At 37.4% G+C, this 14,807-nt stretch overlaps 1 protein-coding gene across 1 annotated transcript; it reads left to right on the top strand.

Moving 5' to 3' along the window:
- Positions 1–888: 888 nt before the first annotated feature.
- Positions 889–3,830, top strand: K441DRAFT_697338 (uncharacterized protein; the record flags this gene model as incomplete). The annotated part of the gene is made up of 4 exons (XM_067652966.1): positions 889–1,297; positions 1,344–2,063; positions 2,112–2,415; positions 2,468–3,830. 4 exons carry the CDS (start codon positions 889–891, stop codon positions 3,771–3,773), a joined length of 2,739 nt encoding a protein of 912 aa, XP_067502668.1. The 3' UTR covers positions 3,774–3,830.
- Between the last annotated feature and the right edge of the window lie 10,977 nt (positions 3,831–14,807).

Below are 14,807 nucleotides of genomic sequence, written 5' to 3'. Positions count from 1 at the left end.
GTGTTGAGCGGATATCAAACCCTAATGGTGCGCGAGGAAGTCCTGGAAGCATAAAATTTTAGACCCCTGATTTATATCGTATCCAAGGTTAAGCTTATCAACGATTCGCTGGTCAGCAGCTCTTCCCCACCAATGGGTTTGCGGCTGGATTGAAAACGCGATATGTAAACGACAGTTGAAGAGCTTGTATGGGAGTTTGAATAATGCAATGAAAATCCTTCAATCCCGTCAATGTAAAATAACGGAGTATTAGGCTAAGGGAGCTGTGCCTTGCTTAGAAGGCTAATATGGTCATCTTGGCTTTCGGGCGCTGCAAGAATTTGAAAAGCGAGCAATATTCGACAGGTGATAGTGGAAATATCGACATAAGGCAATGAAACGGTGAGTTGTAAAGAGTCTCAACCGGAGCCTACGTGCTTCAATAAGGCCCGATAACGTGCTAAACCACAGGCCAACCCCTAGACTGACGGTGGCTCTAACATAAAGTTACAATCTGGTGCTTCTAGGCTTCTAGGCCGAGAAAATATAGATATAATATGCCAGAACAGGAAATATTCGGGAGGCTTGAGATGAGAGAATTGCTGGCGATAGCAGAAGCCGAACAGGTTCAACCGTAGAACAGATTCAACAAATCCAAAAGCAATAATCTCCAGCGGAAGGGAAATCGGCGTAAGTATATCTCAGGCATAAAATGGAGTGGCTAATAGCCACATAGCACGCTGTCAGCGAATAAAACCTATAAAATTTTGTAATGTTGCTTGAGGCTGATGATATGCAGAACAACCCCGCGCCCCTCATCTTCAAAAACCTACAAGCTTCTATCACTTTGCCACGTCTAGAACGGCGAAAAGCATAGTTAATCATTTGCGAGATACCCTGCTTTCATACATGGCCACTCGGTTCCATTGGGGCCTCAATGGGCTTAATGAACCCAGATTTAGGGCATATTCCAACCTTCTCAGTCTCCGAAACGGAGGGCAAATAGATTCACCGTCAGAAACCGAAAGGTTTCATAACGATGAGAACGAAGGCATGGATGGCGATGATGATGCAGATACCGTAGTGGCTCAGGAAATCACATCTTTCAGTAACACCAAACTAAAAGAAGTCTTCCAAGACCGAGTCGCAGAGCTTGTGTCCAATGCCAAGGGAGGCTATCATGTCGCTGCTACTCTTTTGATAGAGTGGCAGGAAGAAGCAAAACTTCTTGTTGCCAAGAATGAAACATTCAAGCAGAGGGACAGAGATTTCTTAGAATTGTTGCAAACGAGGCTGAGAGCTATTGCCAGCACTGACCGTAAGAATTCATTATCTGTGGGATTTTTATGCGCTAATACATCCAGGATCGGGATCCGAGGAAGAGAGAGAGAAGCTCTGGGAAGAGATGATGAGCTATTATGATACCCGACTCCAAGATTGGTTCCGAGACTTGCGACAAGCTCTGAAAGAGTTCAGTAAAAGTTACCACATGGAGCCCGTGGATGTCAGTATCAAGTCTCAGGAATTAAGATTATCAATTTTACATCTCCAAGAAATTGCCATTGGCCAACCGGAGCTGTCTCCTAAAGTTCGACTTGAACTTGTAGTGCAAAAGGCGTACAATATTCGGATCGGCTACGAAGAGAGAGATTTCTTGGAGATTTTTGCCAACAGAAGCACACCAGCTCGACAATTGAGGCTGAGTATCTGCTTTCTTGGACGGCTTCAGACAGCTTTCAATTTGATAGTTCGGGCTGCTGAGCGATTATCCAACTTCCAGAGATTAATTATTTGTCCAATTGGTTCACCGCTAGAGAAGCGCATTAAGAAAAATAATAAAACCAAAAGCTCGCCTTCCCTTAATAGCTGGACATTGGCCCAGACCTTTCAATCTCTACAGGAGCCTCTCGAAGATGGCAACATCAAGCTCCTAATTGGCCAGAATTGGAACAAGAGGAAACTACTCACAAAATTTGAAGAGTTTCAAAGACGGGATATGCAGCTCCATGCAGAAGTACAGCTAATCATCCACATAGCCCAAAATCGCTATGCAGAGGGATCCGTCTCCAGATATATTGGATGTAGTAAGCGTAGCTGCTTCCTATGTTGGACATTCCTGAATGCTTACAAAGACTTCCGGACCCGGGGCTGCCACGGAAGACTATACAACCTCTGGGCGATCCCAGAAACGGATTGTCTTCGCCAACAAGACGTTGATCGCCTCGTTCGTGCTGCGGAAAAATTACAGAGACAATTGTTGACTTTAATCCGTTCCCGCGAACACAAGATCCTCCATCAAGTAAAAGAGTCGACAGTCGGGGGCTCATCAATTGGAACTAAGACCTTTCTCTCCAAAGATCCCCACACTCAGATGCTTATATCACGCCATCTTGCCAATCAGAGGGAGAACAGCCACATCAGAGCTCTAGAGAAACCGTGAGTAAACTCGATTTAGCCGATCTCTGGCAATATAGTGCTGATAGCTCAGTCTTGGGCATGCTTCAATAGGAGACAACGATGATGACATCAACATTGACGCGAATTCTGAGAGACCTGAGACACCACCAATACCCGTGGTCGAATCTAAACCAGTGTCGAATTATTGTGACCATTGCGAAGAATGGACCGATCGTCGCTGCTCTCATTGCGGACAAGGCTGGTTCTGCAGTCAAAGTTGCCAGAATCGCATGACAGTCAGCCACCTCTTTACGTGCGGAGCGCGAGCCCTCACAACGGCAGACTATTTGAAGGACGCAATTTTGCGTGATGAAATACCCGACGATCCTCAAACTGTCGAGGATTTCGGCTTTAGTCGTTGCAACTCCTGGCCCCAAAAAACCCATTTGCTGGGTCTCTACAAAGGCCTACTTATATATCTTGAGATTAGAAGTCAAGAAGTGAATCAGTGGAGAATAGAAGGCACGCTTACAGCAAACATCATCAAATCGTTCGAAAATTTGCCAGAACAATGTCATGGGGACTATTTCCACTGGTTTCTGAAGAATAAGCATATTCTAGAAGATGAATCACTGCCTAGACAGTCAGAAGTAGATAATGTACGGAGTCAGCTAGAAGAAGCCAGGATCCATCTGCGGCCAGAAGACAGCTCCAAAAATATAGCGGATATAACACCATGTGCGAAACGAGACGGCTTCATATTCTACGCCATGATTTTGCATAACGGTTACCCGCATCCGGCTTGGGTAGACAAAGGAGTCGACCTTTGGTATGATTTTGGTTTTTGCATATGTTCCAATGAGTACGAAGAGAGGCAACTCGGCGGCCTTTACAGCAAATTGGTCGGCGGGAACAAATCTTGGATAGATTATTTCAGGAGTCTTGGAGCCAAATATTGGGGACCTCCTGAGACCCCAACCTGCATGTTTGATGAATTCTGGCTTGCATATGAATCTGGGGAACTCATCCAACTGATAGATCGGTACGGACTCCAGAAAGATCGCCAGCGAATTCAGCACCTTGACACATTTCTTGCAAACTGTCCAGGTGAATATCGTCCGTCGGTGCGGAGACTCCGGCATCTCTTAGCTCTTGAGAATACAAATTTCCCACAGCAAGTGACCAACGCGGCCCATGAATATGGCTTCTCTCCATTCCTTAGTCCGAGATTGACACTGGCTCTTAGGAGTTTCTATGTTGAGTTGCTCACTCATGGGGATCCAATGGAGCTTCACTACGCACGGCGTCAATGTGAAGTCCTAAAATATGCTCAGAGATGTTTGGGAAAGGTGGACTCAGATATCGCACGCATACTAGGAGATTTGCCCAGATCATAAATGGCAGCTTCAAGGAAGAGTATTTCAGAGGGTAATAAGGTTCTTTGAGAGTGCGTCATATTTTTCTTTTTAATAGGAATGAATTTCCACAACTAATTGAATGTCTGCAACCAAGCCGTACCATCCCCACCAATTCATTGACAATGGCTATTGACGCTCCTTTGGCCGCTTTTCTCAGAATGGTCTATGTGGCGCATTAAGTCGAGATATAACTCCCTTACCTTATTAATCCCCGACGCCAACTGGCGAGTACTTGGTATATGCAGCAAGCCAACAAAACTGGGCACGAAATCAATTCTGATAACTACACACCAACAGACTCTAATTCACTGCACTATCACTACTCTTTCCGCTCTTCTCTCTCCACTGCATTCCCATAACTAGGTCCACTATGAACGCTACCTCCGAGAGTCGAATGGACAGCAAGAACTTCAACCCTGAGGAAACTCCTGCCCAATGACGACACTCGTATTCGTGCAAAAGATCTTACTTATCTTCATGCTGACATAAAACTCATTTGGATTCGGACTATCGCTAATCGTCTCACTTACAACGAAAATACTGTTCCGCAGATTGGCGTACTTTGCGCTTCCTCCACGGAACGTCGGCACCCACATGTCGACCTGAATCGGAGTTCCTTACCACCATCGTAATACTGTCTGACGACCTAGATCGTCTATACGAACTATGTCTTAGTTGTCTCTCAACTTATAACTGAATGTCTTATCGAATGTCTTATTACCTATTTTCTATTACCTGTTTTAACTTAGTTGTCTAGACCTACCTAATCTATATAAAGAGCTTCTAGAGCCCTTATTAATAGACAGAGTTCTTATTTCTAATCGTCCGTTTAATAGTTATAAGCCTAGGCCGTCTACTATATTATCTTTAATTCTAAAGCCTTTATTCCCATTAATTTTAATTATTATCTTAATTATAGATAACTACCTATAATGACTTCTTAACAAGAAACCCCTCCCGTTATTATATTATCTATTATCTTTATAAGCCCAAATAATTAGAATAAATAGATTAAGGTTATTAAGTTAAAAGCGAATAATAATTATCTCTAGAAGTATATTAACCTATTAACACCTAAGACCGATCTACCACAGCTTAAAAAACTTATTTAAGTCTTACCTAAAAATACTAATAGCCGGGGGAAGATAAAGCTCGCAAAGCTAGATAAGGAGAAGAAGAAGAAGCTCTACTCTTAAAGCCAACTATAGGGACAATATAAAGCTATACAGAAAACAGCTGTTAGCTCTTAATATATTATGCAGCTATATTCTAAGCTCTATTTTACGTACCTACCTTATCTATATATTTAAACACACAACTACCTATAATATCTTAGTATCTTTTAAGTAGAGAATTACTCTGTCACGGGACGGGGCAGTGGCTATAAGACGTATGTATTCGAGGAGTCTACAAGACGTTGCGCGATCGATCGTAAGGGTCGAGGGCGTAAGGAGGTGATATACCTACGCGTAGCTGATATAAGCTGTACGCGAGGTGTACGCGAGAGCACGGGGCTCTCCTATGGAGGCCCCTGCGGTGGGGTTCCGTGACACTACCCCCCCTCCTATAGAGGCGGAGCTCCGGCGACGCTGTGGTTACTATATATATATAGAAGGGACACTTAGGGTATAGAAAAGAAGAAAGGGAGGTATTGCTAAAGGCTTAAAATAATATTATATAATAAGGCTTAGCATCTAAAAATCTAATTAATTAAATAACTTTAACTGCTAGTCGAAGTTCCTAGATATCTTAATAATATTCTAGTTACATGATTATACTTTACTATAATCTAACGGTAATTTAACGGCAATTTGCCCCTACGTGGTAATATATAATAGTTTAACTCTATAAGGGCTTCTATAAAGGATTAGGTATAAAATCTCTACTTAGGCCCGGTTTCTGTAGGTTTGTGTAATAAAAGTCGCTAATTAGATCCTTTGCATTTTTAAAGTCTTCCTATAGTTGCTATTCTGGCTAATTTATATTAAATCCTATATATATAGCTCTGTAGTAGAGCCGTCGTCCTCTACCTTTACTAAAGTATTTAAAGTTAATAATTTATTTAACGGTCTACTCCTCATAGTTCTCGTCTTTATTCTTGTCTTAGATTAGTACTAGTAGGGGTTTAGGCTATATCTGCCCCGGTAAAAGGTTAGGCTAGTAAAGGTATAGTAGCTATAGGTAAAATACAGGCTATATCCCACGGGTGGCTAGGGTAGGTGGGAGCTCTAGCTTATATATAGCTCCCCTATTAATAACTCGTTTAATTAGGTAAGGGCTAAGGTTTTTATAATTAAGTAACTTTATAGGCCTCTATATAAAGATATTACGTGTATTTAGCTATACCTAGTCGCTAACACGTATCTCTGGTAGTGGCGTTTTATAACAGTCAGCGAAGTAAGCCTACTTTGCTTAAGCCCAGGCCATTTCTCCCTTGTAGTAGTTAAGTAGATTTTTTATATAGTCTATATACTAGTTAGNAAGTAGTATCTTAANGCGTTTTCTATATAGNAGTTTNTTATTAATAGGTTCTAGTNGNTCTATACTNGATTNGGGGTAATANNCCTTATTTATAAAGAACGGGGTAAGTCCTATAGTAGTTAAGACGTAATTATTTGCTGTAAATTCACCTAGTAGGAGGTAATTTACCTAGTTATCTTAACTATAGGCGACTACCTATCGTAGGTACGCTTTTATACTAGTATTAGCATTTTCTGGTTGCCTAGTAGTTTTATAGTAAAAGGATATAGATATCTTAACGGAGATACTAAGGCGTTAGCAGATTTGTCTCTATATATTAGAGCCGAACTATATGCCTTAATTAGACGTAATTAAGTTAGGTAACCTATATAATTGGTAAATTTCGCGAAAAAAGGCGTTAGTAACGTCGCTAACGGCTACGCCTTTAGTTAGGACGTAGTGGCGCTCTTTTATAAGTTAGTATATTATTATAAGGATATTCTTATAGGTATGGCTATATTGCTTATAGGGTAGTAGGTTAACAACGAAATCTATAGCAATATCTGCCTATTGTTATATAGGTACTAGTAGAGGGTATAGTAGTCCTTAGTACTTTATATTAAAGGCCTTAGCGCGCTTATAATTATAGCAGGCGCCTATAAAGCATTTAACTAAGTCTATTATTTTAGGCCAAAAGTAGTATTGGCTAAGAAGCTTATAGGTTCCTCCTTTACCTAGGTAGCCACTTAATTAGAGGTTATAGGCCATTTAAATTAGTTATTGTTATAAATTTTCTAAGTTAGGGATAAATAGACGGCCTCTATAATAGAGCCTATTCTCTTTTACTTTTAAGGCTACTATATTAATCTAGCCTAAGCTTCGGAGTTTAGTCGGTAGCGTACGGGCGCTAGCGGTCTTTACGGCAATAAGTTAATATAGTAATAGGTTAATAGAGGTATTATATGCCGTAGTAATAAGCTTATTAATTTTGGGAGGTAATTCTAGTTCTATAGTGTGGAGCTAAGGTATAGTTAGCTCTATTATAGGTAGCATACCTAGGGCCAAATTCCGTGCTTTTAGGATTATCTATTATTAGAACTGGTTATAGGGGTTATCTTTAAACTAAGGAAGGTCTTATAAGCGGCGTATTAGGCTATTAGGCTTAGTACCTTATACTCCTAGCCTATATACAATTTTAAAGTTAAAACTAGAGAGGAACTCGTTTTAGCGTGCTTAGCGTTAGTTTAGCTATTTCATAGTTATAAAGTACTTAAGGTTGCGATAATCCGTAAGGACTTTAGTTGGCTAGTTAGGTTCTACTAAGGAAAGTTCTAGTTAGAATTCCTTAAACGCTCGTATAATCGCGAGAAGTTCCTTATTATAGATCTTATAGTTATATTCTTATAGTATAAGCTTAGATAAATAGAATATAACTAGGTAGAGGAGACTATTATTACCCATCTAGGAGAGAATGCCTACGTTAACGTGGTCTAAGAAGTTAGTCTTAAGATAGAGTTATCGTCCTAGTATAAAGTAAGCTAGGATAGGTGCTTTAGTAAAAGTATTTTTAAGGTCTTAGAACGCCTTCTTATATTTAGGCGTCCAGATAAAACGTAGATATATTTTTCTTCCTTTTATAGAAAGGCCCTTCGTTTGCATTATTACTGTAAGTAGTGCTATAATACCTAAGAAGTTATATATAAATTTTTAATAGAAGTTAGCGAAACTAAGGAAAGCTTGTATATCTTTAATGCAGTTAGGGGTTTACTATTTAGTAATTATATGTACCTTCTTAGGGTCTATATAGACACCCTTAATAGTAATAATTAGTCTAAGGTATTTTACTTCTATAACTAAGAATTCGCACTTCTTTAAATTAATATAAAGTCCTACGTCCCTAAGGCGCTATAGGACCTTTTAAACGTGCTTAGTATACTTAAAAGAGTTATCGCTATAAATAAGTATATTATCCAGGTACGCAGAGCAGAAGTCGTTAAGGTAGTCCTGTAAGGCGTTATTAATATAGCTTTAGAAGCTGCCTAGGCCATTATATACGCTAAAGGGCATAATGGTATATTTAAATTAGCCAAAGCGCGATATAAATGCGGTTTTCTATTTATTACCTTCTTGTATTTAAAGGCGGTTAAAGGCGGTAATAATATTGAGTTTAGTATAGATTTTAGCTTAGCTAAGCCGCTTAAGAGTTTTATATATAAGCGGTACGGGGTATTGGTTTTTAATTATAATAGCATTAAGTCCTCTATAGTTAACGTAGAATTAAATACCTTTTTTTAGCTTCTTAGTAAGGAGGATAGGGGCGGCTGCTAGGGATATGCTAGGGTAAATAAACCCTTTATTAAGGTATTCGTTAATATACTTTTTAATAACTAAAAGTTTGTCTTTTAATATTAGGTAGGGTCTCTTATAGGGTAGCGTTTTTCCTTATTCAATATTAATGGTATAATTATTAGGTTAATATAGGGGGAGTATATCTATACTCTTTTATAAGCATATATTAATAAAGTTATAGTACCTTTTAGGGAGGAGCTTGCGGAGTTCCTTATTGGTAAGTCCTTTTTTAAGCTTTATAAACTTCTTAAAGTCTAAAGGTAAAAGTCCATAGAGTTCTATAGGGGTATCGTTTTCTAGGAGGTTGACTATATCTATCCTATTACTATAGAGGACGTAGTCCTATTCTTTATTAAGCTTATATAGTTATAATTAGGAGGCTACGGTAACGGTCCAGCCTTTCCTACGTGCTATGCGGTAGAAGGCTATAGCACTTATATAGTAGTAGTTAGTTATAGGTAGGGTAATAAGGGGTTCCTTAGGTTAGTATCCTAGGGAGTAAATAGAGGCGGCTAGGCTATGTCCTAGGCAGGTCTCTCTATAGTATTTAGAGTTAAAGGTTACTTCTCTCTTTTTCTAGTTAATGGCAGGGTTATATTATTTAAGCTAGTTTATTTTAAGGATAATAGGGTAGTTAATAAGTGGTGTAATATAGGCCTAGAGTTCTTTCTGGTGCCTATTTATATCTAGGTAGAGTTGTACTATATAGGTAATCTTCTATATAGTATAACTACCGTCAGCGAGTTATAGGGCGCGGGCTTTAGTAAGGGGTAAGGTAGGTAGGTTATAAGTNNNTANNAATTANGTATNTANAAATTTATNANTAGCTCNGNAATTAATTATAGAACGGCTTTTATATTATTTTTTAGCAGTAGTTCCTATTACGGGTAAAACTATCTATTTCCGTCTATTTATCTTTACTAAGTTATCTATTAAGTAGGCCGATATATAGATCCCCTTATNATTANGGCGTCCTAACCTNNNACTTAGGGCTAGGACTTNGCGTTTTCTATTTNNNTATNTAACTCTACCGCTATTACTNCGTCTTTNTCTTATANGGTAGTGGNATATAGTAANNTATTTAGTATTTAAGGTACTAGGTTAGGTATTAGGCGGTAGCTACTAAACCTAGCTATTAGGCAGTTTAGGCTATAGCTATAATAGCCTTTTTAATAACATCTATAGCAACGCTTTAGCTTCTAGAGTAGCTCGCGTTCTCTATCTAGTAGCTTCTATAGGAAGGTTGGTATAGAAAGGTTAATATTAGGACCAGTAGTGTTACTTAGGGTAGTAGGCGTTAGTAGTTTAATAGGTCCGGAGGGCTTCTATAGGGAGGTCTTTAGATAGGGGTTTATAGTAGCAATCTAATTCAGTCGTCGTTTAATCTTCCGTATGGCTGCTACTATATTATAAATATTATTATAGTTGTGGCTAGTGGCTGCGTAACTAAGGCGATAAGTAACTTTTTTAAGGAGATCTTTCTAGTCTTTAGTATCATCTCAGGCGAAGGCTCCGGTGTATTCCTGGAATTTAATATAGAACTTATTAAATAATTTAGTAGGGCTTATCTTTAGGGCACGTAGTTTAGCTTAGTTAGTGGCTAGTAAGTCGTGGTCGCGGTATATTAGGTTAAGATTATTAAGGACTTTTTAGTGGGACTGCCACTTCTAGGGGCTATTAGTCTCCTATTAGGCGAAGAGTCTGTTAAATAGTGTACCCTTTATTCGCCCAATAATATAGCCAATCTTAGTGTCTTCCGTAGGAAAAAGGCAGGCGCTCTAAGTTAGTTTCTCGCGGATTTATATCTTTTAGTAGCTATATTCTTTGCGGTCTCCCTAGAAAACTAGGGGATTAAGGTAATATATATTAAACCCTACGGTAGCAGCTTAGGTTTGGTTATTATAGCTTTTATTGTCGCTTTAGTAGGGGTTCCCGTTAGGTAAGACTGCTTAGCGCTAACCCTCCGTTAAGTATTAAGTAGGTAAAGTTACCGGGGGCGTAGAGACTTAAGTAGCGTTATATGCAGTAGAGAGGTGTCTAGCGTTATTATAAATATGCTTGTTAAGCTAAGATTATAGGTATTTAATTATGCCTTCTCTTTTAGTAACCGTAGCAATAAGTGTAATCTTAGCCTTCTTTAACTGTTAGACGTTGTGTTTAGATACGTGGAGGTTATCTTTAGTTTCTTAACGCGTGTTATTAGCGAGCGCCTCGCGAGCTTATAGGTCTTAGATAATATCGCGATCTTAGGTAGTACGCATCTCGGCTCGTATAAGCTTTAGGTGGTAGTTCTATAAAAGGCAGTAGTATTTATTGGGTTCTTATGCTACTATTTTTACAAACGTCTTAGCGTCTTATATTTTAATTTTAATAGGTAGTAGCCCTTCTACTTGCTTATCCGTAGTTATATAGTTAATAAAAGATAAGACATTATTGGTGTCTATCTCCTTAGGGGTTAAGGCTAGGGCTAATAAATTAAATTCTCCTAGGATTAATTGGCGTCGTAGGTTAAGTGTAGGTATTAGATTATTCTTTAGGTTTAATATAGTAGCTAGTAAGGAATATTGTCTTACTATTATGGGTTCCTTAGAAGTATAAAGTAAGGTAACTTATAGGCATGCTGCTTCTAGCAGCGCCTATAGTATTACAGAGACGTAGAATTAGTTATAGGCTAGGTGTCGGTGGTAAAAAGGCGCAACGTAATGTCACGGGACGGGGCAGTGGCTACAAGACGTATGTATTTAAGGAGTCTATAAGACGTTGCGCGATCAATCGTAAGGGTCGAGGGCGTAAGGAGGTGATATACCTACGCGTAGCTAACATAAGCTGTACGCGAGGTGTACGCGAGAGCACGGGGCTCTCCTATAGAGGCCCCTGCGGTGGGGTTCCGTGACATACTCTAACTAATAGCGCCTAAAAGCTTTAACTAGCTACCTAGTATATAAGACTTAAGAAAGCGCCTTAGAACGAAAACTTTAAGGTCTAGTTATAGGAGTAGGAGATAGTATATACTAAGTATAAGGAGCTAGATCTACCTAAGGTAAATAATAATTATTTAGTAAAAAACTTCGCATATATAGTTAAATCTATTACACTAAGCTAGTTAAAATATTAGAAGAATTATATTAAAAGACTTAAGTAGAAGAAGAAGACACTTTCTACCTTCTTTAAACTAGTTAAAATATACTAAAACTACTATCGTATAGAGCTCGCCTAGAAGGGCAAAACCTTATAAGAATCCTTTAGAGTTACCTTTAAGGATAAATTGCTAAATTTAAAGCCTAAATTAAAGCCTTAATCGTTAGCAGATAAGCAAAAGAAGAAAAGGTAACCGCTACTAAAGTGCCTTTATAGAAAATAACACTACTATAATAAGTGCTAGTATATTATAGAGTTAATTCCTTACCTATCTTAGTTTAAACTAAGTAATAAAATTTAGAAGAAGGTAGATAAGACGATCGCTAATATAACGTCTAAAATTAAGGCTCGTATTAAGTAAATTAAAAAAAAACGATTAAGCTAATAAAAAGCTAAGGGATAGCAACTAGTAAAGCCCTTAAGAGCCCTATAGAAACTTTATAGTTTATTATATAGGGGCCTATAATACAGCTTCTAATTATAAGCTTTATAATAGTATTATTCTTAACTTAAAAACTAGCCTATACGTTTTTAATAATAGAGCTAGGTTTATTAGTAATATTAAGCCTATATTAGAACGCGTCTATATAGGCTTATATATAGAAGAAATTGTAGGCTATAGGATGGCTATAGTTATAATTAACCACCCTAAAGGGAAGATATAGATATAGCTCTTAAGAGCAGCCTTTATACTAGGCTTTTATACTAACTTAGTATATTTTAATAAGCTTAATAATAAGGAAGTCTACTAGAATAATAAAGAAAACACTCTCTTTTATAGCGATAATAAGATATACGCCTACTATAGCCGCCACTATAGTTAGAACACTATTAAATATAATAAGCTAAAAAGTAACTTACTAGAGGCTTTATTTGCGACTTAATTAAAACTAATAAAGCATTTATTAAAGCCTCTATTAAATTAGGCAGAAGGCTATATATAGTACTAGTAATTGGGCTATATAGGAAAAGAAGTAATTAAGTAACTACCTTAGTTAGTAATGGGCGCGATTTTAAAAGGTTTAATAATTGTAGAATATAAATTATATAGAGTAAGTAAAGCTTATAAGGTAATATCTAGAAGACCTTTAACTTAGTTAATAGTTACTTTTTATAAAATCCACCTTAATTTAATACCTAGAATAGTTGCATTTAATAGCGATAAGTACGTGGTATACTTCCTTAATAACGCGATATAAATAAATAAGGTAGAGACAATAGCTGAAAAGTTATCCCTTACCCAAATTATTATTAGGTGTTATAATGTTATTAAACGATAATACGGCTTTAAGGTAGCCATTACCTATATAAATAAAAAGACGTCTTTTATAGGCGAATTTAAGAAATGGGTAGCTAAATAAGAAATTACTTTTAAAAGATTAGCACCTAATACTTAATTATAGAACGGTCTAGCGGAATAATCTAGGGGGGTAATTATATGAAAGGCTTAGTATATAAAAATTAAGGCCTATTTATTAGAAGAGCTATATCTTAAAGTTTATAAAGTAGCTACCTGTCTACTTAATTAAACGCCTAGTAAAGGACTTAGGTGGTAAACAACTTTTAAAAAAAATCCAGTTAGTTATAGGTATATTACCACTAAAACCAAATATAGGCTATAGGGCCTACCCTTTTAAATATAATATTCTATACCTAAACAAGCTTGCGCTAAGGGCCTATATAAAATATTTAGTAGGATATAATTTAATAAATATATTCTAAATCTATATTCCTAGCTAGAAGAAAGTTATTAGAATAATAATTATTTATTGCTTAACGTCCAATTTAGATCCCTATTAGGCCCACGTGGACTACTCCTTATTTACATATAGGGAGAAAACTCTACTTAAGAAACCCCTATAATCCATCTCCCTACCTTTTAGGACTTGCCTACTTAGCGCCTATAAGGCGCCTATAAGTCGCCTATAGTACTCTACTACCTTACTTTTTAACCTTTTTAAGAACTGCTGCTGCTATAACAAGCCTATAGACGCGCTAGTATTATAGACTTTACTCTACTACTATAGAGTTATTAGGGGGCGCCTATTACTCGCCCCTTTGCCTTTTATTACTATTTCCCTTATAATTTGGAACTGGTCTAGTATATTTTAGCTAATAAGCTACTAGGTAACCGCCTTAAAACCTTTTTATATTAAGAATAGCGTATTATAGTTCTGTATGCCAGCTACTAAAAGTATTACTTCTTAGTTAGTGCGTAAGGGGCATAACAGTATTATATATTTTAGTATCTATCTTAGCTAGCTATATTTATATCTTAGGCTACCTACTAAAACACCTACTTAGTAGAGCTAGTTTTTTAGTCCTATTATTCCAATTCTTAAAAGTATTACTATTATATTTTCTGCCTTTATTAGGCCTTCTTAGAGCCCTTAAGTATTTACCTCCTATAGCGTTAACTATGCTACGGCTTAGGTTCCCTTTGCCTAAGTTAGCCTCTATACCTTTAACTCCTATACGCCTCTTTATTATTAGTCTAACTAGTATTATATCGCGGTAGATAGTTTCCTAGCATTCTTTTATACTCTACTTTAGCTCCTTTTTCTCTTTTACTATTACCTTTACTAGCCTCTTACGTGTCTTCTATCCTCCTTTATATAGGACTAAGCCCTAAAGTAGCACTATTTTTCTTCTACTTTTTTTGCCTATTTCTTTAATATATCTTCCCTACTTTAAGGTTATTAGTTTATTCTCCTATAGGGCACCTTAGGTGTTACGGCACTGACCTAACGCATACTATTTTATACTGTCTTGTACTATCTTATACTGTTTCCTACTATTAACTAGCCCACCACTAGCGCCTTGGCGGCTGGCCCTACTATTTATATATAATACCCCCTTTTACCTTCTTCTCCTCTTCATACCACAATATAGTTATTTAGTCTACTTTATTGCAGCACTGTAACAGTTTATAGTATCCCTAATTGCGCCCTATTATAACCTTTGTTTTTTTTAGTCTATTATTTCCGTTTTTTTAGTGTAATTACGACCTAGCGCGACCGATAATACTGTACTATAAGTCCTAGATAACCCTAGTAGAGTTATAAA

The sequence above is a fragment of the Cenococcum geophilum genome (assembly GCF_001692895.1).
Source record: "Cenococcum geophilum 1.58 unplaced genomic scaffold K441scaffold_28, whole genome shotgun sequence".
Taxonomy (NCBI): Eukaryota; Fungi; Ascomycota; class Dothideomycetes; order Gloniales; family Gloniaceae; genus Cenococcum; species Cenococcum geophilum.
The sequence above is the reverse complement of the archived record's forward strand: the minus strand, read 5'-3'. Positions and strand labels throughout refer to the sequence as shown.